This window comes from Amblyraja radiata, chromosome 16 (genome assembly GCF_010909765.2).
Source record: "Amblyraja radiata isolate CabotCenter1 chromosome 16, sAmbRad1.1.pri, whole genome shotgun sequence".
NCBI classification, from domain to species: Eukaryota; Metazoa; Chordata; class Chondrichthyes; order Rajiformes; family Rajidae; genus Amblyraja; species Amblyraja radiata.
In genome coordinates, this window is record NC_045971.1 from 31,472,832 (window position 1) to 31,485,422 (window position 12,591).

Consider the following 12,591-nt stretch of genomic DNA (forward strand, 5'->3'; position numbering starts at 1 on the left):
GCCCGCAGTGAAGCGGAGCCCAGTGCATGCCAGTGACTTGCAGTATTGCCAGCTGCAGCACAGCATTGAAGAGCAGGGCACTAACCCTGCAGACAGTGGGACTACAACGCCCAGCATGCCCCGCGCCATCCCCGTGCCGCGTCACACGCCACGCCATGATTGGGCAGACCGGCCGTCCATCATGCAGCCGCGGCTGGGGCGGCGACGCTGGTTGGCTGTCAGGGCAGGGGCGGGGTGACGCAGAGGAAGGGGCGGGCTCTGCCAGAGGAAGGGGCGGGGTTTGGCGGAGGCCGGCGGACGGCCTAGGGAGGAAAACAAGTGCGGGCAACATGGCGGACAAATTCGCTCGCTTCAACGAGGACCGGGACTTCCAGGTGATGAGGGTGAGGCGGCGACACTCAGGGCTAACGGGGCGGTGAGGGCGGCCGGTGTCAGTGCCAGTGCCGGGGGTTCAGTGCTCCCACCCCGCTGTAGTGCGGAGGCCGCGCTTGCAACCGGGACCGCTGACACACACTCAGTGTCCGCACAGCCCTCAATCCCAACGTGTCCGCATCCCGCTCCACCTCCCTCGGCGGCTACAACCACCTCCCCTCCCCGGTATCGTCACCCCACCCGGGTTCGGTCCGCCCCCCCATCTCTCTCCCCCTCCACACCCCCGACTGTCCGCAACCCACCCCCTAACCTCCCCGGTGTCGACACCTTCCATTCCTCTATCTCCACCACCCTCCCCTCACACACACACACACGTTGTCCTACCTCCCTGTGTGACCAGAACAGTGTCCCCACCCTAACCTTCACTTCCCCTTGCCCCCCCCCCTTTCACTTCCCCTTGCCCCCCCCTTTCACTTCCCCCTTGCCCCCCCCTTTCACTTCCCCTTTGCCCCCCCTTTCACTTCCCCTTGCCCCCCCCTTTCACTTCCCCCTTGCACCCCCCTTTCACTTCCCCTTTGCCCCCCCTTTCACTTCCCCTTGCCCCCCCCTTTCACTTCCCCCTCCCCTTTCACTTCCCCCTCCCCTTTCACTTCCCCCCCCTTTCACTTCCCCCCCCTTTCACTTCCCCCCCTTTCACTCCTCCCCATTTCACTTGCCCCCATTTCACTCCTCCCCATTTCACTTGCCCCCCTTTCACTCCCCCCCCTTTCACTCCCCCCCCTTTCACTCCTCCCCATTTCACTTGCCCCCATTTCACTTCCCCCCCTCTTTCACTTCCCCCTCCCCCTTCTTCCACATCCCCCTTCTTTCCACATCCCCCTTCGTCCCCCCTTCCACTTCCCCTTCGCCCCCTCCCCCCTTCTTCCACTTCCCCTTCGCCCCCTCCCCCTTCTTCCACATCCCCTTCGTCCCCCCTTCCACTCCCCCCCTTCCACTCCCCCCTTCCACTCCCACTCCCCCCTCCACTTCCCCCACTTCCACTTCCCCCCCTCCACATCCCCCTTTGCCCCCCCCTTCCCCCCTTTGCCCCCCTTCCCCCTTTGCCCCCCCCTTCCCCCCTTGCCACCCCCCCCTTGGCCCCCCTTTGCCCCCCCTTCCACTTCCCCTTTGCCCCCCTTCCACTTCCCCTTTGGCCCCCCCCTTCCACTTCCCCTTGTGCCCCCCCCTTCCACTTCCCCTTTGCCCCCCCTTCCACTTCCCCTTTGCCCCCTCCACTTCCCCTTTGCCCCCCTTCCACTTCCCCTTTGCCCCCCCCTTCCACTTCCCCTTTGCCCCCCCTTCCACTTCCCCTTTGCCCCCCACTTCCACTTCCCCTTTGCCCCCCCCTCCACTTCCCCTTTGACCCCCCTTCCACTTCCCCTTTGCCCCCCCTTCACTTCCCCTTTGCCCCCCTTCCACTTCCCCTTTGCCCCCCTTCCACTTCCCCTTTGCCCCCCTTCCACTTCCCCTTTGCCCCCCCTTCCACTTCCCCTTTGCCCCCCCTTCCACTTCCCCTTTGCCCCCCCTTCCACTTCCCCTTTGCCTCCACTTCCCATTTGCCCCCCCTTCCACTTCCCCTTTGCCCCCCCCGTCCACTTCCCCTTTGCCCCCCCCTTCCACTTCCCCTTTGCCCCCCCTTCCACTTCCCCTTTGCCCCCTTCCACTTCCCCTTTGCCCCCCCTTCCACTTCCCCTTTGCCCCCCCTTCCACTTCCCCTTTGCCCCCCCTTCCACTTCCCCTTTGCCCCCCCTTCCACTTCCCCTTTGCCCCCCCTTCCACTTCCCCTTTGCCCCCTCTTCCACTTCCCCTTTGCCCCCCCCTTCCACTTCCCCTTTGCCCCCCCCTTCCACTTCCCCTTTGCCCCCCCCCTTCCACTTCCCCTTTGCCCCCCCTTCCACTTCCCCTTTGCCCCCCTTCCACTTCCCCTTTGCCCCCCTTCCACTTCCCCTTTGCCCCCCCTTCCACTTCCCCTTTGCCCCCCTTCCACTTCCCCTTTGCCCCCCCTTCCACTTCCCCTTTGCCCCCCCTTCCACTTCCCCTTTGCCCCTCCTTCCACTGCCCCTTTGCCCCCCTTCCACTTCCCCTTTGCCCCCCCCCTTCCACTTCCCCTTTGCCCCCCCTTCCACTTCCCCTTTGCCCCCCCTTCCACTTCCCCTTTGCCTCCACTTCCCATTTGCCCCCCCTCCACTTCCCCTTTGCCCCCCTTCCACTTCCCCTTTGCCCCCCCCTTCCACTTCCCCTTTGCCCCCCCTTCCACTTCCCCTTTGCCCCCTTCCACTTCCCCTTTGCCCCCCCTTCCACGTCCCCTTTGCCCCCCCTTCCACTTCCCCTTTGCCCCCCCTTCCACTTCCCCTTTGCCCCCCCCTTCCACTTCCCCTTTGCCCCCCTTCCACTTCCCCTTTGCCCCCCCTTCCACTTCCCCTTTGCCCCCCCTTCCACTTCCCCTTTGCCCCCCCCTTCCACTTCCCCTTTGCCCCCCCTTCCACTTCCCCTTTGCCCCCCCCTTCCACTTCCCCTTTGCCCCCCCTTCCACTTCCCCTTTGCCTCCACTTCCCATTTGCCCCCCCTTCCACTTCCCCTTTGCCCCCCCTTCCACTTCCCCTTTGCCCCCCCTTCCACTTCCCCTTTGCCCCCCCTTCCACTTCCCCTTTGCCCCCTTCCACTTCCCCTTTGCCCCCCCTTCCACTTCCCCTTTGCCCCCCCTTCCACTTCCCCTTTGCCCCCCCTTCCACTTCCCCTTTGCCCCCCCCTTCCACTTCCCCTTTGCCCCCTCTTCCACTTCCCCTTTGCTCCCCCTTCCACTTCCCCTTTGCCCCCCCCTTTCACTTCCCCTTTGCCCCCCCCCCTTCCACTTCCCCTTTGCCCCCCCTTCCATTTCCCCTTTGCCCCCCTTCCACTTCCCCTTTGCCCCCCTTCCACTTCCCCTTTGCCCCCCCTTCCACTTCCCCTTTGCCCCCCCTTCCACTTCCCCTTTGCCCCCCCTTCCACTTCCCCTTTGCCCCCCCTTCCACTGCCCCTTTGCCCCCCTTCCACTTCCCCTTTGCCCCCCCCTTCCACTTCCCATTTGCCCCCCCTTCCACTTTCCCCCCTTCCACTTTCCCCCCCCTTCCACTTCCCCCCCCTTCCACTTTCCACTTCTCCTTCGCTTCCACTTCCCCTTCGCCCCCACTTCCACTTCCCCTTCGCCCCCCCCCTTCCACTTCCCCTTCGCCCCCCCCTTCCACTTCCCCTTCGCCCCCCCCTTCCACTTCCCCTTCGCCCCCCCTTCCACTTCCCCTTTGCCCCCCCTTCCACTTCCCCTTCGCCCCACCTTCCACTTCCCCTTCGCCCCCCTCCCCCTTCTTCCACTTCCCTCCCTCCCCCTTCTTCCACTTCCCCTTCGCCCCCTTCGCCCCCCCCTCCCCCTTCTTCCACTTCCCCTTCGCCCCCCTCCCCCTTCTTCCACTTCCCCTTCGCCGCCCCTCCCCCTTCTTCCACTTCCCCTTCGATCCCCCTCCCCTTCTTCCACTTCCCCTTCGATCCCCCCCCTTCTTCCACTTCCCCTTCGCCCCCTTCCCCTTTGCCCCCTCCCCCTTCTTCCACTTACCTTTGCCCCCTCCCCTTTCTTCCACTTCGCCCCCTCCCCTTCTTCCCCTTCGCCCTCTCCCCCTTCTTCCACTTCCCCTTTGCCCCCCTCCACTTCCCCTTCGCCCCGTCCCCCCTCCACCTCCCCTTCGCCCCACCTCCCCTTCGCCCCCCCCTCCACTTCCCCTTCGCCCCCCCCTCCACTTCCCCTTTGCCCCCCTTCCACTTCCCCTTTGCCCCCCTTCCACTTCCCCTTTGCCCCCCCTTCCACTTCCCCTTTGCCCTCCCTTCCACTTCCCCTTTGCCTCCACTTCCCCTTTGCCCCCCCTTCCACTTCCCCTTTGCCCCCCCTTCCACTTCCCCTTTGCCCCCCCTTCCACTTCCCCTTTGCCCCCCCTTCCACTTCCCCTTTGCCCCCCTTCCACTTCCCCTTTGCCCCCCCCTTCCACTTCCCCTTTGCCCCCCACTTCCACTTTCCCCCCCCTTCCACTTTCCCCCCCCTTTCACTTTCCCCCCCCCCCTTCCACTTCCCCCCTTCCCCTTCCCCCCCTTCCACTTTCCCCCCCCCCCCTTCCCTCCACTTCTCCTTCGCCCCCCCCTCCACTTCCCCTTCGCCCCCCCTTCCATTCCCTTCTCGCCCCCCCTTCCACTTCCCCTTCGCCCCCCCCTTCCACTTCCCCTTCGCCCCCCCTTCCACTTCCCCTTCGCCCCCCCTTCCACTTCCCCTTCCCCCCCTTCCACTTCCCCTTCGCCCCCCTCCCCCTTCTTCTACTTCCCCCCCCTCCCCCTTCTTCCACTTCCCCTTCGCCCCCTTCTTCCCCTTCGATCCCCCTCCCCTTCTTCCACTTCCCCTTCGATCCCCCCCCTTCTTCCCCTTCGCCCCCTTCCCCTTTGCCCCCTCCCCCTTCTTCCACTTCCCCTTCGCCCCCTCCCCCTTCTTCCACTTTGCCCCCTCCCCTTCTTCCACTTCCCCTTCGCCCTCTCCCCCCCCCCTCCCCCCCCCCCCCCCCCCCCTCCCCCCCCCCCCCCCCCCCCCCCTCCCCCCCCCCCCCCCCCCCCCCCCCCCCCCCCCCCCCCCCCCCCCCCCCCCCCCCCCCCCCCCCCTCCCCCCCCCCCCCCCCCCCCACTCCCCCCCCCCCCCCCCCCCCTCCCCCCCCCCCCCCCCCCCCTCCCCCCCCCCCCCCCCCCCCCCCCCCCCCCCCCCCCCCCCCCCCCCCCCCCCCCCCCCCCCCCACCCCCCCCCCCCCCCCCCCCCCCCCTCCCCCCCCCCCCCCCCCCCCCCCCCCCCCCCCCTCCCCCCCCCCCCCCCCCCCCCCCCCCCCCCCCCCCCCCCCCCCCCCCCCCCCCCCCCCCCCCCCCCCCCCCCCCCCCCCTCCCCCCCCCCCCCCCCCCCCCCCCCCCCCCCCCCCCCCCCCCCCCCCCCCCCCCCCCCCCCCCCCCCCCCCCCCCCCCCCCCCCCCCCCCCTCCCCCCCCCCCCCCCCCCCCCCCCCCCCGCCCCCCCCCCCCCTCCCCCCCCCCCCCCCCCTCCCCCCCCCCCCCCCCCCCCCCCCCCCCCCCCCCCCCCCCCCCCCCCCCCCCCCCCTCCCCCCCCCCCCCCCCCCCCCCCCCCCCCCCCCCCCCCCCCCCCCCCCCCCCCCCCCGCCCCCCCCCCCCCCCCCCCCCCCCCCCCCCCCCCCCCCCCCCCCCCCCCCCCCCCCCCCCCCCCCCCCCCCCCCCCCCCCCCCCCCCCCACCCCCCCCCCCCCCCTCCCCCCCCCCCCCCCCCCCCCCCCCCCCCCCCCCCCCCCCCCCCCCCCCCCCCCCCCCCCCCCCCCCCCCCCCCCCCCCCCCCCCCCCCCCCCCCCCCCACCCGCCCCCCCCCCCCCCCCCCCCCCCCCCTCCCCCCCTCCCCCCGCCCCCCCCCCCCCCCCCCCCCCCCCCTTCGCCACCCCTTCCTCCCCCCCCCCTTCCACTTCCAATCTTCGTCGCCCCCGGTACCATTTCCACTTCCCCTTGCCCCCCCTTCACTTCCCCTTCGCCCCCCTTCGCAATTCCCCTATCGCCCCCCCTTCCACTTCCCCTTCGGCCCCCCCCTTCCACTTCCCTTCGCCCCACCCTTCCACTTCCCTTTTGCCCCCCCCTCCCCCTTCTTCCACTTCCCCTTCCGCCCCCCCCCCCTCCCCTTCTTGCCACTTCCCCTTCGCCCCCCCCTCCCCCCTTCTGTCCACTTCCCCTTCGTCATGCCCCTCCACTTCCCCTTCGCCCCCCTCACTTCCGCCATTCGCCCCCCCCTCCACCTCCCTTCGCCCCCCCTCCCCACTTCCCCTCCCCCCCCCCATTTCCACTTTCCCTTCGCCTCCTCCCCATTTCCACTTTCCCTTCGCCTCCTTCTCCGTATCCCCTTTTCCACCTTGTCTCCTCACTGCTTCCCATTTCCTTGGCATCCAACTTCCTCTCGTGCATGGCCCTCCTCTCTCCTGACTCCCCTTGTCTCTCTTCCCCATTCTTCTGTCTTCCTTCCTGCCCTGTCACATTTCCATCGTACTTTTAACTCCTAAAAGATCCTGCGATATTCCAAAAAGGATTTTGTTAGCATGATTTCTGTGATTATTGTCTACCATAGCATATTCCTGATTTTCATCTCATTGGTGTCATTGCGTAATATTAGGAAGAACAGTTTCCTTCAGCAAACCTAATTTGTTTGCAGTTTTAATTTTTGGTGGAATAGATTTCTCTGTAGGTAGCTGAGCAGCTTATTAATTTTTTTTAATGTTGTATTATGACTTTCGTAATATAGTTGTCTACTAGCAGCTATTTTAGCTCTGACAATATCTTGCTGAAGTAATTCCGTGACGTGTAGGGATATTCCTGTGAATCTCGATATGTATCTGGTGAAGGCAACTTGGTCTCTTGTTTGCAGGAAGATGTTGAAGGTTAAATTAGTGCTGTGTATTTCATTCAAATTGCTCATGAAGACAAAAGGAGCTGCAGATGTTGGCTTACAAAACAATAATTCTTGCTCTGCAGCTAATACTTCAGCTGCTGAGCAAGATTAGTCATCTTACCCTTGTGTTCGTTTGCTGTTGCTTATTGAGGAAGGGAGTGGAAATATGTTGGAGCTGCTCATGAGCATTTTCATGATTGTTATGTGATGACATGTGTCTGTCACTGGATTTGGGGGATGGTGTGGGTAGAGGAAATGAAATAAGTTAGGTTTATAATATCTCTACTGAGCTCCTGTCATTTACCCCAGGTTAAAACTATTACTTATCTTGAATAAATGTGAATGTAATAACTTGCATTTACATGGCCCTTTATAGGAACAATCTCTAAGATACTGTAATTTTATTCCATTTTGAATTTCCGTTGTATTTTTAGCATTGCACCCTTCAATTTAATGGTGAATGATGTTCCAAGTTAAATATGATACATTTACTCTTCAAAATAATGGTATGCTAAATTGAAGCAGATTAATTTTGTACAAGCGAGCGAGTGTAATAAGGCAATTAGGGTATTTTGTATAATAAAGAATAAAATTGATATGTTGAAATAATTTTTTTTTTAATTACCTGGGAAAATGTCATGTCTTGCATCCCTAACTATATTGTATCTTATTTTATTTGTGGTTGTACATTGGAATCTGAAATGCAATTAGTGGGGCACACAACCAGCTGAAGTTCTCTTGGTCAGTGCCCAAAATGATCAGGATGTTTCTCCAAATATTTTGGCAAGATTGGCAAAGATATTTACAAGATGGCGGAAAGGATGCTTTATGGATATTGATAAAATCATCTTTTGGAAAAAAGTGTATCACTCTCACCAACTCGTGAATAGACAATAGGTGCAGGAGTAGGCCATTTGGCCCTTCGAGCCAGCACCGCCATTCAATGTGATCATTACTGATCATCCCCAAACTTTCTGATTTTTGACTGCTCAAAATGGAAGAAGAAAGAGCATGTGGGGAGACATTGAGTACCTAGTGAGTATACAGTGGGACTCTGCAAGGTACACAGTGCAGACTGTCCTCTGGTTCTGGACTCCTGTGAAAGGAAATATTTTGTCTAATCTCCCTAGTTCCCACCTATGTATTTCAAAAAGATCACCTCTCATTCTTCTAAACTCCAGTGAGTTGCATCCTAAACTACTTAATATTTCTTTGTAAGGAAATCCCTCCATGAATCTTTCTTGATCTACTAACAATGAATAACCTTTAAATAGTGACAAAAAATGTTAATGTACTTTAGATGTGATATCATCAATGTGGTATCATTTGCAGTGAGACTTCCCTAGTTTCCTACTCTTAATCTCTTAAGAAGGACCAATGTTCCACTAGCCGACCTTTGAAACTGGTAGACTAATTCCCTGTGTTTGTCTGCAATGACATCCAAATCCCTTTGTTGCATCTTTCTACAGTTTTTCTCAATAGAAACAATGCTGTGTTCCTTCCATAATGCACAAATTAATTTTCTCCATTATGCTATGTTAACCAATTCTCTATCTGTGCTAATATGTTGCCTCCAATGCCATGTATTTTTATTTAATGCCTTAACCTTTGTGAGACATGTTGAATGCTTTGTGGCAATTCAAATGCAGGACATTTACTGTTTCCTCACGCTCAACTCTGGTTAAGACTTCCTCAGAAAACACTAAATATGTCAGATGATTTTGCAAATTCTGCTTGATTAGATTGATTTTACAAATGTGCTGCTATTAATTGATTCAAACAGTTTTTCCAAAAATAGATCTTGGGCTAATCAGTTTAGAATTACCTTTTTTGCGCCAGTCTCATTTTGAACAGAAATGTCACTGGCAGTTTTCCAATCTTCTCAACCCCCACCTTAAATATTCAGGTTTTCATTGACCTGAGCCAGTGATTCACCACTGGCACCCCAAATTCATTCCGCCATTAACAAAGCATGATGGAATTGACGATGCTTTGCACGAGTTAGCGTTCAGAACTGCCAAGAAACTCAACCCATCCCTGCATGGTGTGTTGGAAGGAACTGCAGGTGCTGGTTTACACCGAAGATAGACAAAATGGGACATGCAGTATCTCTGGATAGAAGGGATGGGTGCCGTTTTGGCTCGAGTCCCATCTGAAACGTCACCCATTCCTTCTATCCATAGATTCTGCCTGTCCTGCTGAGTTAAGGACCTGTCCCACTTTCACGACCTAATTCACAACCTTTTTTATTTGTGGACATTTTTCATCGTGTTGAAAAAACGCCCCGACCTACTTGATGCCACGAGTACCTACGACTAGCATCACAACCTGCTACGACCAACCTACGACCTCCTATGACCTACCTACGACCTTGTGACGACCATGCTGCGAGTATGAGTCAAGGGCAAACTCGGCAGAGGTTGTAAATTAGGTCGTGAAAGTGGGACAGGCCCTTTACTACAGCATTTTGTGTCCATCCATGGATGGCATTGTTTGCCATTTCAGAATCTGTGTACATTGGAAACCGTAACTTTCAACACATCTTCACCCTGGTACACACCTGCACTTCGTAAACTGAAACAGACTGGTCGCCGACTTGAACGACTCACAAAGAAATCATCTCTCACAGTCCACCTTGAAGCTTACAAACTCCACCTCACTGACTACAAAGATGCCCTCATTGCTGCAAAATCTGCCTACCTCTCCTCCATATTCACCGACCCCTGCCTAAACCACAGAACCCTCTTCTCCACAGTGGGCAATCTCCTCAAGCCTCGAGCCAACACTCCCTACCTCTACTCCGGATCTCTGCAACTCATTCCTCCACCTTTTCGCTGATAAAATCAGCACCATCTATCAATCTTTATCCCCTGTACCCGACTCCCCAGCATCTACTCCACCACCTACCAAGGCCCCTCCTTTCAACATCTCCACTGACCTCCTTACCCCTCCTCCACACTGCTTCCTCTCCCAGTTTGACCTGGTCACCCCTACTGAAATCTCCAAACTCATCAGCTCTTCCAAACCCACTACCTGCTCCCTCGACCCTCTCCCCACTCCCCTGCTGAAGTCCTGCCTCCCCGTTCTCTGCCCCAACCTCACTAATCTCTTCAACTCCTCATTGTCCCAAGGAATTGTCCCCTCCGCTTTCAAAACTGCTGCTGTCACACCAATCTTAAAGAAACCTGGTCTTGATCCCTCCTCTCTCATTAACTACCGCCCAATCTCAAACCTCCCCTTTCCTTCAAAAATCCTGGAGCGTATCGTTGCGTCGCAACTTCATTCCCACCTCCTTGCGTAAAACCTACTTGAACCCCTCCAATCTGGCTTTCGCCCCCTCCATAGCACAGAAACTGCTCTCCTCAAAGTCCTCAACGACCTCCTCACCTCTCCTGACACTGATTCCCTCAACATCCTCATCCTCCTCGACCTGAGCGCAGCCTTCGATACAGTGAACATAACATCCTGCTCACCAGACTCAAAGACCTCGGCATTGAAGGCTCTGCACTCAGCTGGCTCCGTTCCTACCTTTCCAACAGATCCCACTTCATCTCTTTCCACAACCACACCTCTGCTACAGCCACAGTCACTCAAGGCGTTCCCCAAGGCTCCGTACTCGGCCCCCTCCTCTTCATCATCTACATCCCCCCCTTGGTCAGATACTCCGCCACTTCAACCTGGACTTCCACTGTTACGCCGATGACACCCAGATCTACCTTGGCACCAAATCCCCCCACAACCCCCCTCTCCCATATCAACTCCTGTTTGTCAGCTATAAAAACCTGGATGCAACATAACTTCCTCAAACTCAACAGCGATAAGACAGAATTCCTCCTCATAGGCTCCAAAGCCACACTCAGCAAAATCAATAACCCCACTCTCACCATCGACGGCATCACTGTCTCCCCATCTCCCCAGGCCCGCAACCTTGGCGTGATCTTTGATTCCACCCTACCTTGAGCCTCACATCCGCCATATCATTTAAACCTCCTTCTTTCATCTCCGCAACATCGCCAAACTCAGACCCTCTCTCACACCTCCCGCTGCTGAAAGACTCATCCATGCCTTCATCTCCTCCCGACTGGACTATTGCAACTCACTTCTCCTTGGCATCAGCTCCACCTACATCAACCGACTCCAACTGGTCCAGAACGTAGCCGCCCGACTCATCACCCACACCAAATCCTGGCATCACATCACTCCAGTCCTCAAACAACTTCACTGGCTTCCCATCTCCCACCGGATTACCTACAAAATCCTGGTCCTCACCTACAAAGCCCTCCACCATCTGGCCCCCCCCCATATCTCACTGACCCCCTCTCCCCCTACCAAACCTCACGGTCCCTCAGATCCACATCAGCCGGTCTCCTCTCCATCCACAAGTCCAACCTACGCAGTTTTGGGGACAGAGACTTCTCCAGGGCAGCTCCCAGGCTCTGGAACTCCCTCCCCCAACTGATCCTCAATTCCGTGTCCCTCACCATCTTCCAGTCCCGCCTCAAGACCCATCTCTTCACCTCTGCCTATCCTTAGCCCCACGTCCCCCTCCCTTTTCATCTGTGCATTAATTGCCTCATATTGTGTTTTGAATTGATTTCTGTCTTTACTTTGTGTACTAGTCGTGTCTCTACTATTTATTTCATTCCCCTTACATGTTTTTCCTCTACCTGCTAAATATTTGTAAGGTGTCCTTGAGACTCTTGAAAGGCGCCCATAAATAAAATTTATTATTATTATTATTATTATTATTATTCTTTTTCAGGGTAGCAACACTTTTCTTAATCCCTTGTTGCTCTTGAACTTGCCGTATGCAGATGTTCTGTATTAAACTTTGGGGTCTGTTGAAACATAAAAATCAGTGCATACCATTCTTTATGGGCAGATTGTAATTATACCCACTGTGTACCTAGCCCACAGAAATCTTTTGCATAATTACTGGGACGGCATTCCTAAATTTCAATTTTTTGATCTACATTTACAACTTCCCTTTTTTTTCCTGTGAATTTGATCATTTAGAATTCAATGTGTGTTGTTAGTCCTTTGTATCACTTCTGTATCTCAATAGCTCAGGGTCATAGTACAATGTGTTGTGGTAGGTCATGGTGTCAGAAGTAGAACCAATGTGGGCATTTATGAAGGTAGACAAAAAATGCTGGAGAAACTCAGCGGGAGGGGCAGCATCTACGAAGAGAAGGAATAGGTGACATTTCGTGTCGAGACCCTTCTTCAGGCACGACTCCAGCATTTTTTTCTACCTTCGATTTTCCAGCATCTGCAGTTCTTTCTTAAACGTCTGGGCATTTATGAAATAATTTGTACGGATATTAAACAGAATCAGAATCACACTCTTTTCGCCAAGTATGTTTTGCAACATGAAGGAATTTCATTGGCCAGGTCAGTCATACAATTAAAAGCAACAGATCACTCAAAAACACATTTTAACATGAACATCCACCACAGTGACTCCTACACATTCCTCACTGTGATGGAAGGCGAAATCCTGAGAAGATTACGCAGAGTCGGTTTGTTCAAGGAGGACTCTCTCTAACTTCTACAGGTGCACAGTAGAGTAGTTGCATCGTGGCTTGGTTCGGCAACTTGAGTGCCCTGGAGAGGAAAAGTCTACAAAAAGTAGTAAACACTGCCCAGTCCATCATCGGCTCTGACCTCCCATCCATCGAGGGGATCTATCG

General features: G+C 57.0%; 1 protein-coding gene across 5 annotated transcripts in view; it reads left to right on the plus strand.

The window, feature by feature from the left end:
• Window positions 1-263: 263 nt before the first annotated feature.
• gpatch8 (G-patch domain containing 8) overlaps window positions 264-12,591 on the plus strand; it is a 154,254-nt gene continuing 141,926 nt past the window's right edge. Inside the window, exon 1 of one of the 5 annotated variants that reach the window (XM_033035398.1) lies at window positions 264-383. In XM_033035398.1, coding sequence (XP_032891289.1) covers window positions 330-383 — 54 coding nt within the window. In that variant the 5' untranslated portion in view covers window positions 264-329. The remainder of the gene's footprint in view (window positions 384-12,591) is intronic. The other 4 variants (XM_033035399.1, XM_033035405.1, XM_033035400.1 and 1 more) reach the window with 4 other exon arrangements.